The sequence below is a fragment of the Protopterus annectens genome, chromosome 1.part1, assembly GCF_019279795.1.
Source record: "Protopterus annectens isolate FY-2018-M chromosome 1.part1, PAN1.0, whole genome shotgun sequence".
Lineage (NCBI taxonomy): Eukaryota > Metazoa > Chordata > Ceratodontiformes > Protopteridae > Protopterus > Protopterus annectens.
In genome coordinates, this window is record NC_056726.1 from 515,927,391 (window position 1) to 515,942,695 (window position 15,305).

The 15,305-nt window shown below is 44.8% G+C and overlaps 1 protein-coding gene across 6 annotated transcripts in view; it reads right to left on the reverse strand.

The window, feature by feature from the left end:
* The window catches only part of BCLAF1 (BCL2 associated transcription factor 1), a 1,196,126-nt gene that overhangs the window by 805,735 nt on the left and 375,086 nt on the right, over positions 1–15,305 (reverse strand). For all 6 annotated transcript variants that reach the window (XM_044076391.1, XM_044076404.1, XM_044076411.1 and 3 more), the window contains exons 6-7: positions 3,142–3,801; positions 2,869–3,041 (exon numbers count right to left, since the gene is read on the reverse strand). In XM_044076391.1, coding sequence (XP_043932326.1) covers positions 2,869–3,041; positions 3,142–3,801 — 833 coding nt within the window. The remainder of the gene's footprint in view (positions 1–2,868; positions 3,042–3,141; positions 3,802–15,305) is intronic.

Sequence of the window (15,305 nt, forward strand, 5' to 3'; positions counted from 1 at the left end):
GAAACCCGCTGCCCTGCTCACGCCGTCATCTGTGTATGAGATCAGCCTCATGGAGGAGTTGGTAAGGGAATTTAGGGTAGATATCTGTGCCTTGACCTTCTGTGCCACAACATCAGAAACGTTACCCTGTAAAGAATCTCCTACCTCTTTTAGAAGATCTCTCTGGAGCCTTGTAAAATGTGTCAAGTAGTTCAGCAACCGCAGAATAAAGGCCGCTGAGGTAAACACACGCTTCCCATACCAGTCCATGGCCCGGGACTCTTTGTTAGGCGGATGGACGGTAGACGAAGTTTCAGCAAGTTCCTTCTTGGTGGCTGCTACCACCATCATGGCATCTACTGGAATGCCTTTTGTCAGATATTACTTGTTTGTGGGAGCAGACAAAAACTTACTGGGTCTCCACAGTGTCAGGAGTTTCCCACACCACCTTTCGACAGACTAGATCTAGTAGCTCATCAAAAGGGAGACCCAAGAGGCAGAAGGCTGAGACCCAAAAGACTTCAGGAACACAGACTCCTCATCAGAAGGGGATCTGGAGGGCCAATCTCCTCTCTGCTTCAAGATCTCAAGGATATCTGAAAAAGAGATATCTTAAGAAGACGACTTGAGGGACCCCTCTGACTCCTCGAGGTCGATGTCCGACGTGAGAGACTCATCCAGGGAGTGGACGTGTTTCCTCTTACACAATCTCTTTCTGACGGGCTCCTCAGGCAAAAACTCTGGGGAGACGTCAGAAAGTTGGGGACCACTCATGGAGGCATCCTGAGGCTTTGGGTCTCTGCTGTCCAGGGATAGAGGTTGATCCGAAACTGACACCGGTGAGAGAGGGGGCAGAGTATCAGTGCCATAGGATGCAGCTGATTACATGGCCAGCACACTCATAACCTCGAAGGCTGATCCCCCCCCAGCTCTGAAGGCCGACTGACCTTAGAGGATACAGTAGTAGTCCTCGGCGCTGAGGAGATGAGGTCCGAGGCAGATGTCGGGTCCAAGCTCACCCGAGCCGAAGCACCGAGAGGAAGGCTTGGAACCAATGAAGATCGATCCATGCCCACCCCCTCGGGTCCAACTGGGGAACTGTGGACACTCGACCCCGTGGACGGAGCAGACGGGGTCAGAGGGAAAATCGGAACCAAGAAGCCAGGTGAAGCTACTGGAACTGACCTGACGGAACCGACAACTCCGGCTTCGAAGGCCGAGAAAGGCTCAGAGAAGGAACAACAAATGATGAAGGGGCCACGGGCTCCGGAGTCGAATGGGTCGGAGCCAAAATCAATCTGGCCAGAACCGTTGAATGAAGCAATTTCTTCACCACTCTTATCAATGTCCTCATTGGAAAGGGTCCTTGAGGACATGGAGGATATAGTTGGAGATCTGGACCTCCCTACAGAGGGAGACTTATGTGAAGGAGAACCCAGTCGAACAACTGGAGACCGGCTCCGAACCAAAAAATCCGTGACCGGCTCCGAAAGGCTGGGAGCCGATACAGACACACTCAATACACTACCTTCTGTCGGCACAGAAGCCAATGGAGCCGAAGGAGAAGTTGTTCTAGTAATTTTCTCTTGCGGTTCCGAAGAAACAGAGCCAAAAAGTACTTCTTAGCAGTCTTTTTGTCCTTTTTAGCTGGAGAGGGTATGGCACTGGAAGACTTAACCAAGTCTTCCTCGAAGGAGTGTTTAAGCGGTCCTTTCAGAATGAGCTTGTTCTTCCTCTCCTGTAGCACGCGGAGACTGACGGAATGACAAAACAAGCAGGACTCTTGGAGGTGAACAGCCCCCAAGCAGTACACGGACACGGAGTGCCCATCAGTCAAAGACATTTTGTTGTTGCATTCAACACACTTTTTAAAGCCCGAAGGCCTGTGTTCCTTAGAATCCTTAGACATACTGAATAAAGGAGTACATACACAGGTACAGGTACAAAACAACACGTGCACACAATAGACATAACTAAACCCTGCACGGGAAACTAGAGCCTCTATCTAAAAAAGGCCTAGCAACTTACGGGAATAAAAACTACAGGGAGGACTAGGTCCTCTAAATTAAACGGGCCTAGCCCGGAGAAACAAAGGCAGGATAACACCACTACCAGACATGACAAAACACTAAATAAGCTAACAAGTACACAGCAGGCACAAAACAAAAGACCACACGGAAACAATGGGGAGGACTAGGTCCTCTAACTGGAACGGGCCTAGCCCATGGGAAGAAAGGGGAGCAACGAGATACCAAAAAATGGCCAACGAAAAGGCCACACAACCAGCAAGAGAGACACACACACAGTAGCTATGAAAATTGCTTTTTTTGAGCAACAAACAGCCAAAAATTTAGAAAAAAAGTATACTTCGCCATGGCCAAAAGCGAGACCACATTTGAGCAAAATGAGCGGCAAACAAGATCGGGGGAATGGGCCTGTTGCATGATGGGATACCTCTCAGCAACGAGCCAATTGAAGACTTGGAGCTAGAGTATGGCCGAGTCGGAGCAGAGGATCGGCTCTGAACCCAAGGGTAAGAATGAAGGCGAGATTGGACTACATAACATCACATGCTTTCTCTGATATAAGCATGTACTGAAGTCAAAGATATGGCAAGAGATATCAGGGGCTCAATAAAATAAAATTTTCAAAACACCTCCACTGAGCATCACCACTCCTGCGTCCTGATTCTCATCCCAGGGAGAATGGATGGGCCATAAAGCTCTTGCTCCCTTCAGGGAATGAATGTGTCGGGGGGGGGGGGGTAAATGGTCACTGTTGGGATCAGCTAAAAAATGGGCTTAAGAAATGGCTACAGCAACAGCCACAGCTACAGCTGACATACACAGGAAAACTGGTTGTAAATAATAAACTTGAAACAAAACATACCATTCACACGATGAACCAATGAAACGATGTGCTGAATAAATGTCTCTGACGAGCTTTTATTTGCTTGTGGAACCTTGATGTGCTCAAAGATGGATCGGAAGTTTTGCTCCTTCTTGACAGAATGTACAAGTGCACTGGCAATTTGCCTATCACTAGCCAGTGACGAACTTGTTCTAGAAAAAGAAAGGGGGGAGGGGAGAGATACATATTTATACTTAAAGCAATAACACACGGGATACATGAAAAAAAAAATTAACAATGAAGCTTATTTACCTTAATGGCTCATCAAATGGCAATGCTGCCATTTTGAGTTTAACTTCAGAGTGGTAAGACTCACTAGTTAACCCTTTTGCCTTGGCTGGGCTCTCCTCTTTGACAGTCATTCGGTCTTTTTCTTTTACATCCACAGTTTTAGTTGCTGAAGGATTGTAGACCTCTTTGTGCTTTTCAGATTTTACCTGCTCTGGGGATGGTGTTTCTTTCTTCATTGCTGTCTTATCCCAGTACCTATCATCTTCCTTAAACTTATCTTTGGTCAGATTGCCTCTGTCTACCATAGAATCCTTAAATTTGAAGACTCTGTCTTCCCCAAACCCTTCATATTCTCTTTCACCTTTCAATGCAACTTTAGTTTTGTACTTGGTTCCTTCATTGTCACAGTCAACATTCCAGTGAGCTTCAGTAGGGTAGGTTTTACTCTGCTCTCCTTGACTGGAGATCTTGAACTGCCTATAGTCATCCATTTCATCAGCAGAATCTCCAAGAAATGGCATTATATCAGTTTCCTTTTTGCTGTAACAGTCTAAACTTGTTTGATCTGCCCTTTCCCTGTCTAGCCTATTTCTCTCTGACCCCCTGTCTTTTAAAATCTCTTTATCTTTTACGTTACCCCTGTCAAGCAGGTAAGATCTGGTCTCCTCTTCTTCCGGGTACCTGTAAACATGAATGGAAATACTTCAGAAATTTCCAAAAGAATGATGTGCCTTACAATGCAACTTGCTCAGCTTTCAGCTCATAACTTTTTTCATTCCAGCAGCACATTCAAATATTTTGTGTACATGCAAATGAAAAAGATTCCTTATGTCATAAAATTGTGCATAAAAGCCAAAAGGGGCATTCATCAGTCAAATAATTCTTGATCCTGCATAAAGATAAATTATGTGTCCTTCAGTTAGGTAGCCAGTTCTGAGACTGTAAGTGTATCAACTGTCTTAGTAAAATGACTTTGAATCTAGTAATTTCCAATTAGCAGCTCTCCTGGATGACTGCAATAATTAAAATGTCTGTCTATTGTTCCAGAAGTATACTCAAGTTAGGGAACTGCAGAATGTGGATCTTTCAGTTACTAATTTCAAAGTTGATCATAACAAAAACATCAAAGCTGTTAGCAGAACAGAACTATGGTTAGGATCACACCGGTGTCTACCTGATCAGCAGGAGTATCAGCATATGTAACTTAAAAATTCAATCACCTACTCCTGCAGCGAAAAAGTTTATACTAGCACTATGCTGCCCGATGACGGCAGCCTAGTGCATACACCCCTCATTAATTCTGGGAAGCAATGTAAACTTTTTCTTATTTTTACCAGAACTGCTGCTCAGAACACAGTATATATTCTAATGTCTTTTCATCATCCACCCTATTCAGGTGGCAAAGTGCTCCATTTTAAGCAATTCACTGAACTAGTTTGGCAAAGAATCCTTTTCCTTGCCAGCATTTTTCTTCTACTGTCACACATTCCAATTTCTTGATCCTACACTACTGTATAAGCCTCTCATTTCTTTGAGCGATTTCATTATCCTTGTTTGTCTCTCTTCTACACTGTCAAAATTCATTTATTAGCAAATCATATTAAAGTATTCTCCCTGCAGTGTTCCTTCTGATTGAAGATTTGTTACACTAGATGCTGCATTACAACGATGATCATCTTTTAGATACTTCCTGAGAAGTCATTTTCGGGTTGCATCTCTCTCTCTTTTTTTCCTTTTAAGACAAGGTATACTGTTAAAAGGTGAACTAAAGTCACCTGCACTGACTAATATCACTGCTTACTATATTCTCCAACAGGTATCCTTTATGAAGTTCTCCAGCAACTCCAACTATATCACTGTTTGGCTGCTATTCTTGGAATTCCGCACTTCTCCAAAAATACAGGATGCATTTTAAGTAGTTCTTCCTGATATTTACAGTTTGCTACCTGATGAATTATCTTATCTAACAGTAAACTTTATCTATACTGTACTCCAACTGTGCCATTTGATGGCTTTATTCTTTAGCTATTGAGATTATAAGAACAAAGAGAACAATTAAGATCAAGTGGAGTTCTTACAACTTTTACATACATGTTTTAATTAACCGGGCTGTATACCAAAAATTTGATGCAACACTAATTAACACTGAAAAGTGCAATCATCAAACTGTGTCTACTCATGTAAATACACTGAGACTCAAACATTCACCTTGCAACCCCCCACCCCCAACACTGCTACTTATTGGGCAATCTACCCAAAGTTGGACAATCCTAGTAATAAGACTCCCTCTTTCAGGGATAACAACTATCAAAAAATCGTTAACTATATCCTCAGCTATATGGAAACTCCTTTCAACTGACGTCAAGGGTAAAAAAACAAACAGCATATCGTGATCTGTGCAGCAAAGGGAAAGTTGCTTCAAAGATAACAGATTAACTCTAAAACAACTGCTCTCTCCCTGTTCATTACAATGAAACCATCATTTTCTAACTGCACATAATGCAAATACTGTTCTAACTGTCTCACAGTATAGTAATGCATTTGTTTACTTGGCTGCTCTAAAACCTGTTATTTACAGTATTGTACGACTGCTAATATAAACCGCAAACAAATACTGATGATGCAGTTACTGTAAATAAATGTCAGTTGTTACATGTTGCTCCATGGGCCCAAGTCATGACTGAAAAGGGTCAGTCTGACCAACCTTCCCACCTTATTAAAATAAAATAAATAAGTTAATATGCACTACCTCTGAGATAGTTGTAATTTGGTGTATGGGCACTTACTTGCAGCTGATTATCAACTTTAGCATGAATATATTGCTTCTTGTAGTACTGTGCCTACATGTCAGTGCTGATCACTCTTGTTATCAAACATCTGCTTGGCACTCATTTAACTGGCTATTCTTGGCCAGATGTGCTAAATGAGCAACAGATTTTATCCTGTTAAAGGTATCCCAAAAAAGCCAGAAGCTACATAAAAATGTAAGACTAGATGTTCCCTTTACACAAAGTACTACAAGCACTTTACACCGTTACATAAATATGCCAACCTAGAGAATACATGGTAGTCACCAAAGAAAAAGGTAGCCACTACTGTGTTTGTTATAGTGGAGGGGGGGATATCATTTTAAGCTTCATTAAAATCTCCCAATAAAATGAAGAGATTCTGCAAAAGATCTATAAGAGAGGTTTCTGGAACAAGGCATCATGTACAGGAACAAACTAAGAAACAAAATTCTTTACCCATTAACATCCTAGAAATTCAACACAAAAGCATCAGAGTCCACATGATTAAGCAACAAAAATGACAATTCTGTCCTCTGTCTCCATTTACTCTCCTGGTGAATTAAGAAATTAGAGGAGGGCATTCCAACCTACGCAGTTACCAAGGTCACCCATTCAACTACAAAATCGGAAAAAGAGGGATGGGGAATCGTGGCTGCTGGCTGCAGCCTCATTCACAGACTTACACTTTACCGTATGTTCAAATAATTGTACCTTCTTCTGGCAAGTCTCATATGTTAGGCAATATGAAACCACAGGAAGAAGAAGTAGGAATCATGAGAGAAGTCAAGCCACCAAGTCTGCAAAGCAGCAGCATCCATCAAATCAGCATTGCATTGAAAGGTAAACTGCCATTCCAGATAGAGGCTACTAGCCCTACTGTCTGTTCGCATCCTCAGGCAGTGGCTAAATCCTAATGCAGACATAGCTTTTAAAAAGAGATTCTGTTGCTGCATCCCTAGAAGATGCATGCAACAGCACTGTATCACATTTGACTGCATGCTTTCCCACATCTGAGAGGTCTGAAATGAGCTCAGACGATTTCAGCCTAAGAGTAGAGTCCACTAAGGGCTATCTCCTGTAACTCTAACAAGCTGACTTAACAATTGATGTATTTATAACATTTGGTGACCAGATAAGGTGAACTGGTCTACGACCCTTTTCTAACACAACTTGGACCATCATAGCAAAAACAAACAACATTACAGCAGGAAAAGAAAAGTACAGTTTTGTACCTACCATAAATGTAGATGTCCGAGAGGTATGCATCTGCAGTCCTAACAAATGGGTTGTCCTGGCCTCAGGCAGCCCTTCGGTCGGCCGGATTCCAAAGTCTGGGTCTGGCCTCGGCTGGTGTCGCACTTCACCCGACGTCATAGCTGCAGTTCTTCGGGTATAAAGGCATCAGCCGACGCCATTTTCCTCAGTGTTTCTTGCCCCAGATGCCAGTTGCCAGATGCCCTCTAGGAAGGCTAAATTTGGATAAATGCAAATGTTTCCAAACAACAGATAGCAAATAGAAATAAACATGTATATACATATATACAAACAAATACACCATAATAAATTCCCCCAGCTAGCTACAAGATGGGCAAATACCCTAGGAGTACCACAGAGGGGAAGGAGGGTGGGTAATCCTGACTGCAGATGCATACCTCTCGGACATCTACATTTATGGTAGGTACAAAACTGTACTATGTCCTTCAAGGATGCATCTGCAGTCCTAACAAATGGGTAGAATACCATAGCCAAACTGGGGGAGGAGGCACTAACAAGATTATGGTGTAGTTAAGATCCCCTGAAAAACAGCAGTGGCAAAGCATGCTCGGGATCTGGAGTATAAGGGTAGATTATAATGCTTGGCAAATGTATGCACGGAGCTCCAAGTAGCAGCCTCTAAAATGTCTTTTGTAGCCACTCCTCGTAAAAAAGCTGTAGTAGTGGCTGTAGCCCTTGTGGAGTGAGGTCTGATATTTTCTGGAGTTGCCTTTCCATGATAAGAATAACAAAATCTAATGCAATTTCCTATCCATTCTGAGATTGTCTGTTTTGAAATTGCTTTTCCTTCCATTCCTGTGGCATATGCTACCAGAAGCTGGTCAGTTTTTCTATTGTTCTTGGTTCTGTCCAGGTAGTAGCGCAATTGCCTATGCACATCCAAGGTATGCAGCAGTCTTTCTCCCCTGTTCTGTGGGTTGGGGAAGAATGTAGGTAGGTGGATTGCTTGGTTTAAAGATACCCTGGAGACCACCTTTGGCATAAAGGTAGGATTAGTTCTCATGGACACTCTATCCTGATGGAAGATAAGGAAGGGTTGCACTGCCATTAATGCCTGTAATTCAGAAACCCTTCTTGCTGAAGTGACTGCAAGCAGGAAAGCAGTTTTCCATGATAAGTACTGTAATTCTGCTGTTGCTGCTGGTTCAAAAGGGGGAAGTGTCAACTTTTCTAGCACAAAGTTCAAGTCCCATGTAGGCAATGGTGGCTTCCTTGGTGGCTTTACATTTTTAATTCCTCTCAGAAGCTGCCTGAGTAGAGGATGAGAGAAGACTGGAGGATCCATGTTGTATTCTGCTGAAATAGCTGACGCATGAATCTTAATGGAAGAGTAAGACAGGCCATTGTGGAAAAGCTCTGCTAAGTATTCCAGGATGGTAGCTATGTTTACCAGTGCTACATTTTGCCCTTTTGCTGCACTCCAAATGAGAAATCTTTTCCATTTCGCTGAGTAAGTTTTTCTTGTTGAGGGTCTGCGAGCTTCCAAGAGAATGTCTTTAACCCTTTGAGATAAATCTGGGTTATTTTGTCTTATGCAATGTTCCAAGCAGCTAGCTGCAGTGTTTTCAGGTTCGGATGCAGGGTTTTGAAGTTGTTCTGTGTCAGCAGTAAAGGAACCAGGGGTAGAGGCCATGCGAGTTCCCGAGACATGCTCCTCAGTAGTGGGTACCAATGCTGCCTCGGCCAGTCTGGAGCTATCAGGATGATCCTTGGGTGGTCTTCTTTGATCTTCAATAGCACCTTGTGCATCAAAGGAAGAGGTGGGAATGCATATGCTGTCAGGTTTTCCCAACTGAAAGATAGGGAGTCCACCTTCCAATCAAGTGGGTGGTATGTCCTTGTGCAGAATTTTTTCAATTGGTGATTGTGTGGGGATGCGAATAAGTCTATTTCTGGTAGTCCCCATTTCCTTGTGATGGATTTGAAGATGTCTGGATGCAGCATCCATTCGTGGGCATCCGTGGTAGTTCTGCTTAAGATGTCTGCTAGTATATTTTCTTTTCCTGGCACAGATATTGCCTTGAGCTGTATGTTGAGGCTTAGGGCCACATTCCAGAGATCCATTGCCATCCGGCATAGAGGATATGAATGTGTGCCTCCCTGTTTGTTGATATACCACATCACTGTGGTGTTGTCCGTCCTTATCAGCAATTGACCCTGTTGAAGAAACGGTCTGAATGCCTGAATTGCCAGCTTTACTGCCAGCATCTCTTTTTGGTTTATGTGTAGGTTTAGCTGGTCTTGAGTCCATAAGCCTTGTATGCACTTGTCCAGCATGTGTGCCCCCCAACCGAGGTCTGAGGCGTCTGTGGTGATAGTCTTGCTTGGTTGAGGGCTGTGGAAGGGCAGTCCTTTGTTCAACTGACAGGCCTGAGCCCACCATCGGAATTCTTGCTTCAGGCATGGAATTATTGGAATTTGGGTTTCTAGGCTGTGCTTGTGCTGAGACCATAAATTCCTTAGGTACCATTGCAACTTCCTCATATGCAGTCTGGCATGAGGGATCAATATTATGCAGGATGCCATGTAACCCAGGGCTTGCAGGACTTTCCTTGCTGTAAGCTGGTTCTGCGTTGTTAATGCCATGAAGTAGAGTGGAAGGTGCTTCTGTTTTTCTGCTGTGAGGGATGCCATTTGATTTGATGTGTCCAGTTCTGCACCCAAGAAAGTTATCCTTTGGGATGGTAACAGCCTTGACTTTATTATATTGACTGTGTATCCCAAGGCTTGCAGTAGATGAATGACCCTTTTCAAATCTTTTGTTAATTTGTTTTTGTTGTCCGCTTGTAACAGGCAGTCGTCCAGGTAAGGGTAAATTTGAATTCCCTGAAGCCTGCAATGAGCAATTACTGATGCCAGGCATTTCGTGAATACTCTGGGCACAGTAGATAAGCCAAAAGGCAATGCTGAGAATTGATAATGCTCTGATCCTGCAAGAAATCTGAGGTATCTTCTGCAATTTGGTCGTATGGGGACGTGCAGGTATGCCTCCTTGAGATCTAGAGTTACCAGCCAAGACTCCTTGCCCAGCATGGGAAGAAGCTGCTGTAGAGTCAGCATTTTGAATTTTGGGACAATGAGGTATGTGTTCAGAGCGGACAGGTCGAGAATAGGTCTCCATTGATTTTCCTTTCTTGGCACCAGGAAAAGTCTGGAGTAAAATCCTTGCCCTTGTTCCATAGATGGTACCTTTTCTATAGCTCTCATCCTTTTTAAGTTGTCTATTTGTTCTAGAGAGTTTGCCTTTTGATTTGGAGGTAGGTTTGGCATTCCTCTCTTCCTTGGTAGAGTATGGAAGTGAAACCTGTAACCTTTGTCTATTGTCTGTAAAATCCATTTGTCTCCTGTAATGCAATGCCAGTTTACTGAAAATAAGGCTAGCTTTCCGCCTAAGGGTGCTTCTAGTTGTTCCCTGGTAGGCGGCTTCAGAGCCAAGTCACTGTGATTGTCCTGTGGAAGTGGTAGTGGTTGGATCTGCAGCAGTACTTCGCTGGTTGCTAGGCTGCCACTGACGTCCCCTGTAGGCACCTCTGGATTGACCTCTGCCTCTTGTGCGCCTATTCCTGCCTCTCTGTGCTCTGTTGGTGTCTGGAAAGGACCAATTCTTGGAAGGCCAGTTCCTACTAAACCTTGGAGGCTGGACCTGTAAGAAATCCTTGACTATCTGGACAGATTTTGCTTTCTCTTCCACCTTCTTCAGCACTTGCTGTGCAGGAGAGCCAAACAAATTGTGTTTATCCATGGGAGCATCTAGGAGCTTTGATTTTACATGGTCTGGTATGCTCTTTTAACCATGCATGCCTTCTGATCACTGTACCAGTCATAGCTGATCTAAAGGAGGCCTCCAGTGCATCATAGCCGCATTTTAAGGAATGATTACTGACCTGCTGAATGTTATGTACCATTTCCTGAAGAGACTTTCGGTCTAAAGGTTCAGGCGAGGACAGTTTTTTAGATAACTGATCTAACATAAATTCCTGATACTGAAACATGTGGAATTGACAGTTTAAGGCCCTAGCCGAAAGAGTAGCAGAAGTATAAACTTTTACCCCATCTCCAAGGCCCTAGATTCCCTTTCAGAGGGAGTGGGTTTTGGCAGAGGTAGCTGCTACAGCCTTGGGGCCCTGTGAAATAGTTTCCGGATCTGCAAAAGGAGCCTTATACAAGTGATTATGTGTGTCCGGAACCCTGTAGTATCTGTCGGGCTTAGCAGGGGCCGGAGGGAGTGAATCAGGAGCAGTACAAGCATCATTAAATGCATCATCCACAACTGTAAGTACTGGAGGTATGGCTAACGGCCTATGCTGTGGCAAATGCAAAAAAGTCCTAAGCCTTTTCCTAGAGTCTGAAAAATCCTGGCCCTGCCATTGAAATTGTTCCCTCATAGCATGCAAGGTTTCCCCAAAAGAAAATTCCTCAGGAGGAGAGGCAGAAGGAATGGAGTCTTCTGCATCAGAGTCCTCATATGGAGAATAAGGGCCCTCAGGAGGGTTTGTATTTTCTGATTCATCTGAGGAGTAATCAGTAGAAACTGGCTCAGGGGGCTCTGCTCTAGGTCTCTTCTCTGGAGGGGGTTGAGAGGCCCTGTCAGGGTGAGGCTGGGATCCCCTGATCAAAGAAATGAGATCCTCTGCTAGACTAAGCATTTGAGTACTAGAGCTAGGCCTGTGAGAGGGGGCTTTAGTAGGCTAGAGCTAGGCCTGTGAGAGGGGGCTTTAGTAGGCACGGCCTTGGAAGATTTAGCTGCTTTAGCCCTGGCAAAGGCCTTAATTGACATGGATGCAGGGGGCCTAGCAGCTCCACGTGCAGGAGTAGATACATCTAGGGGAATAGTATCTGATAAATCCTGAGAAACTGTAAGAGCAGGTGGAATTTCAATAGCAGATTCAGCCATGCTGGAAGAGGCCTCGGTAGTAGGAGGCATGCTTTCGGCCGAAGGAAGAACCGCAGACTCGGTTTCAGCCGAAACCGAGACACTCGCGGTTGGCTTTACCGTGGTTTCGGCCGAAACCGCGGACCGCGAGTGTCGGTCCTTTTCCTTACGCTTTTTAGCTAAATGTGAAGTCGGAATCTCCGACGGCATAATATAAGCAAAAGCGGAGCCGAAAAACTCCTCTGCAAACTCCGACCGACGTCTAAGTGTCCGTCGGTTGAAGGAAGCACAGGCTAAACAAGCTGCTACGTCGTGGTCTGGGCCTAAACAAGGTAGGCAGTAAGAGTGGAAGTCTTTATGAGGTATTTGTTTCCCACAAGTTAAACAGTTATTCACTTTTTCTGACATCGGCTGAGGCAAGAAAGAGTCCCCAACGGGGTACTTAGCTTTTTAGAAGTCTTCGTAGTAGCAATCTCTGGATCTGACCGACCGGCACTTGCGAACAGCTTCTGCTTCGGGCGCCACGCGGCAAGAAAGACTGAGGAAAATGGCGTCGGCTGATGCCTTTATACCCGAAGAACTGCAGCTATGACGTCGGGTGAAGTGCGACACCAGCAGAGGCCAGACCCAGACTTTGGAATCCGGCCGACCGAAGGGCTGCCTGAGGCCAGGACAACCCATTTGTTAGGACAGCAGATGCATCCTTGAAGGACATCATTTTTCTACATAATGACAAATGCCAAAAATGGTCCAGACGCCCACAGTTACAGAAATAGAAGCATTCCTGACAAAATAGTCTACAAGCAAGTTGAAAAAGAAAACAGCAACTAAAGAGCCTGACATCTCATCTATAACAATAGGAGGTATACCTTCCATAATCTTTGTGCCTTAGCCATATGCTAACCCACAGGGATGACTGAGACTCATTTACAGTAAGAAAGTACAGTTGTGTAGACTTACCATAAATGTAGATGTTCGAGTGTATTCACTGTTGCATTCATCACATTTGGGTTATCTGCCTGCAAGTAGCCCTCAGTTGGCCTGAATACCAATCTTGGGATTTCTGCGTCGGATGCTGTCGCTTATTCGACAGGTCGTCAAGGGTATAAAACATGCAGCTGACGCCATTACATCAGTTTTTCTTGCCCCAGATGTCAGGAGCCCCCTAAATAGGAAGCAATTACATGGTGTGGAACACCCCCAGCAAAAAGCAAATACCAATAATATACGGTAAGCCAAAATAAAAAGGATAGGTAGACGTAAAGAGAAGTCAGGGGGGCTGGAAGGAGGGTAACCAGGACTACAACAGTGAATACACTGGATCATCTACATTTATGGTAAGTGTACACAACTGTACTATGTTCTTCGTGTTTCACTGTTGCAGTCATCACATTTGGGTTGATTCCCACAGCAGAGGATGGGTGGAGGCAGTCAAGAAACATTAGGGCTAGCAAGCAGGTTCTGTAAGTCTGCTGTGGCAAATCCAGGTCTGGATTTAGAAAAGATAGGTAAGTGGTAATGCTTGGTGTAGGTGTGTACAGAGCTCCAGGTTGCAGCCTCCAGGATGTCCCTGGTAGGGACTCCCCTGAGAAAGGCTGCAGAGGTAGATGTAGCCCTAGTGGAATGTGTTCTGATCCCCTGTGGGGTAGGTTTCCCATTTGTAGCAGAAATGGATGCAGTGTGCTATCCATTTAGAAATGGTTTGCTTTGAAATGGCCTTGCCCTCTGCCCCTGCAGCAAAGCTGACTAGCAGCTGGTCTGTTTTCCTGAAAGGCCTAGTCCTGTCCAGATAGAACCTAAGCTGCCTGTGTACATCCAGAGAGTGCAGGATCCTTTCCCCTTTATTATGAGGATTAGGGAAAAAAGTTGGCAAATGAATGGAATGGTTTAAAGCCACACTAGATACCACCTTGAGCATAAATGAAGGGTTAGTCCTGAGGGAAACCCTGTCCGCATGGAAGATGATGAAGGGTTCCATGGCCATCAGGGCCTGCAATTCAGACACTCTTCTTGCTGAAGTGATGGCTAGAAGTAAAGGTGTTTTCCATGAGAGGAATTTTAACTCTACTGTAGCAGCAGGTTCAAAGGGAGGAAGCGTGAACTTTTCCAATACAAAGTTAAGGTCCCAGGCTGGGGTGGGAGCTCTCCTGGGGGGGGGGGTCTTAAATTTTTGGCTCCTCTCAGGAACTGTTTGACCAGAGGATGAGAGAAGAGGGGTGGCTCAACATTATAATAAGCTGAGATGGCAGAGGCATGAATTGTTAATAGAAGAGAAGGCGAGGCCTTTGTGGAGCATTTCTGTTAAGTAATCTAGTATATGGGGTAAGCTGGGCACAGTTGCGTCCAATCCCTGAGACTGGCTCCAAGAACAGTATCTTTTCCACTTTTCCAAATAGGATTTTCTAGTTCTAAGCCTCCTTGCCTCAAGGATGACATCCAGCACCTGTTTGCTGAGGGTTGCTGGTGATGAGTTCAGGGGATGAGCCAGGCTGCTAGGTTCAGGGTCTGTAGCTGAGGATGCAAAATCTGGCCCTCCTGCTGGGACAGCAGGGAAGGGGTCTGAGGCAGGTGCCATGGTGGCACTACTGTCAGACTGCGCAAAAGAGGGTACACCAGTGCTGGCATCGCCAGTCTGGTGCAATCAGGATTGCCCTTGGCTTGTCCTGTTTGATCTTTAGTAAAACCTTCGACAGGCGGGGCAGAGGGGGAAAGGCACAGATTGAGAGGTTTTCCCATGTAAGGGACAGGGCATCCACTTTCCATGCTTGGCTGTGGGAAGTTCTGGAGCAATACTTGCTCAATTGATAGTTCTAAGGGGAAGCAAAGAGGTCCACCTCTGGTATCCCCCCACCTGTGCCTCAGGAGCTTGAATATGTTGGGCTCCAGTTTCCACTCATGTGAGTCCATTAGATTTCTGCTCAAGTCATCTGCCAGTGAATTTAGTTTGCCTGGCAGGAATTGAGATTGCAGGTGTACTTGGTTGATCAAGACTGTGTTACACAGAGCCATGGCTAACCTGCAGAGTGGGTAGGAATGGGTTCCCCCTGCTTGTTTATGTATCACATAACTGTGGTGTTGTCCGTCGTTACCAATAGTTGTCCTGGAAGAATAAGGCCTTTGAAGGCTGTCAGAGCATTCTGTACAGCTAACATTTCTTTTTGATTGATATGCAGGTGCATTTGCTTTGGGCTCCATTTGCCTTGAATGCACTGTCCTGCCATGTGAGCCCACCATGCATAGTCTGATGC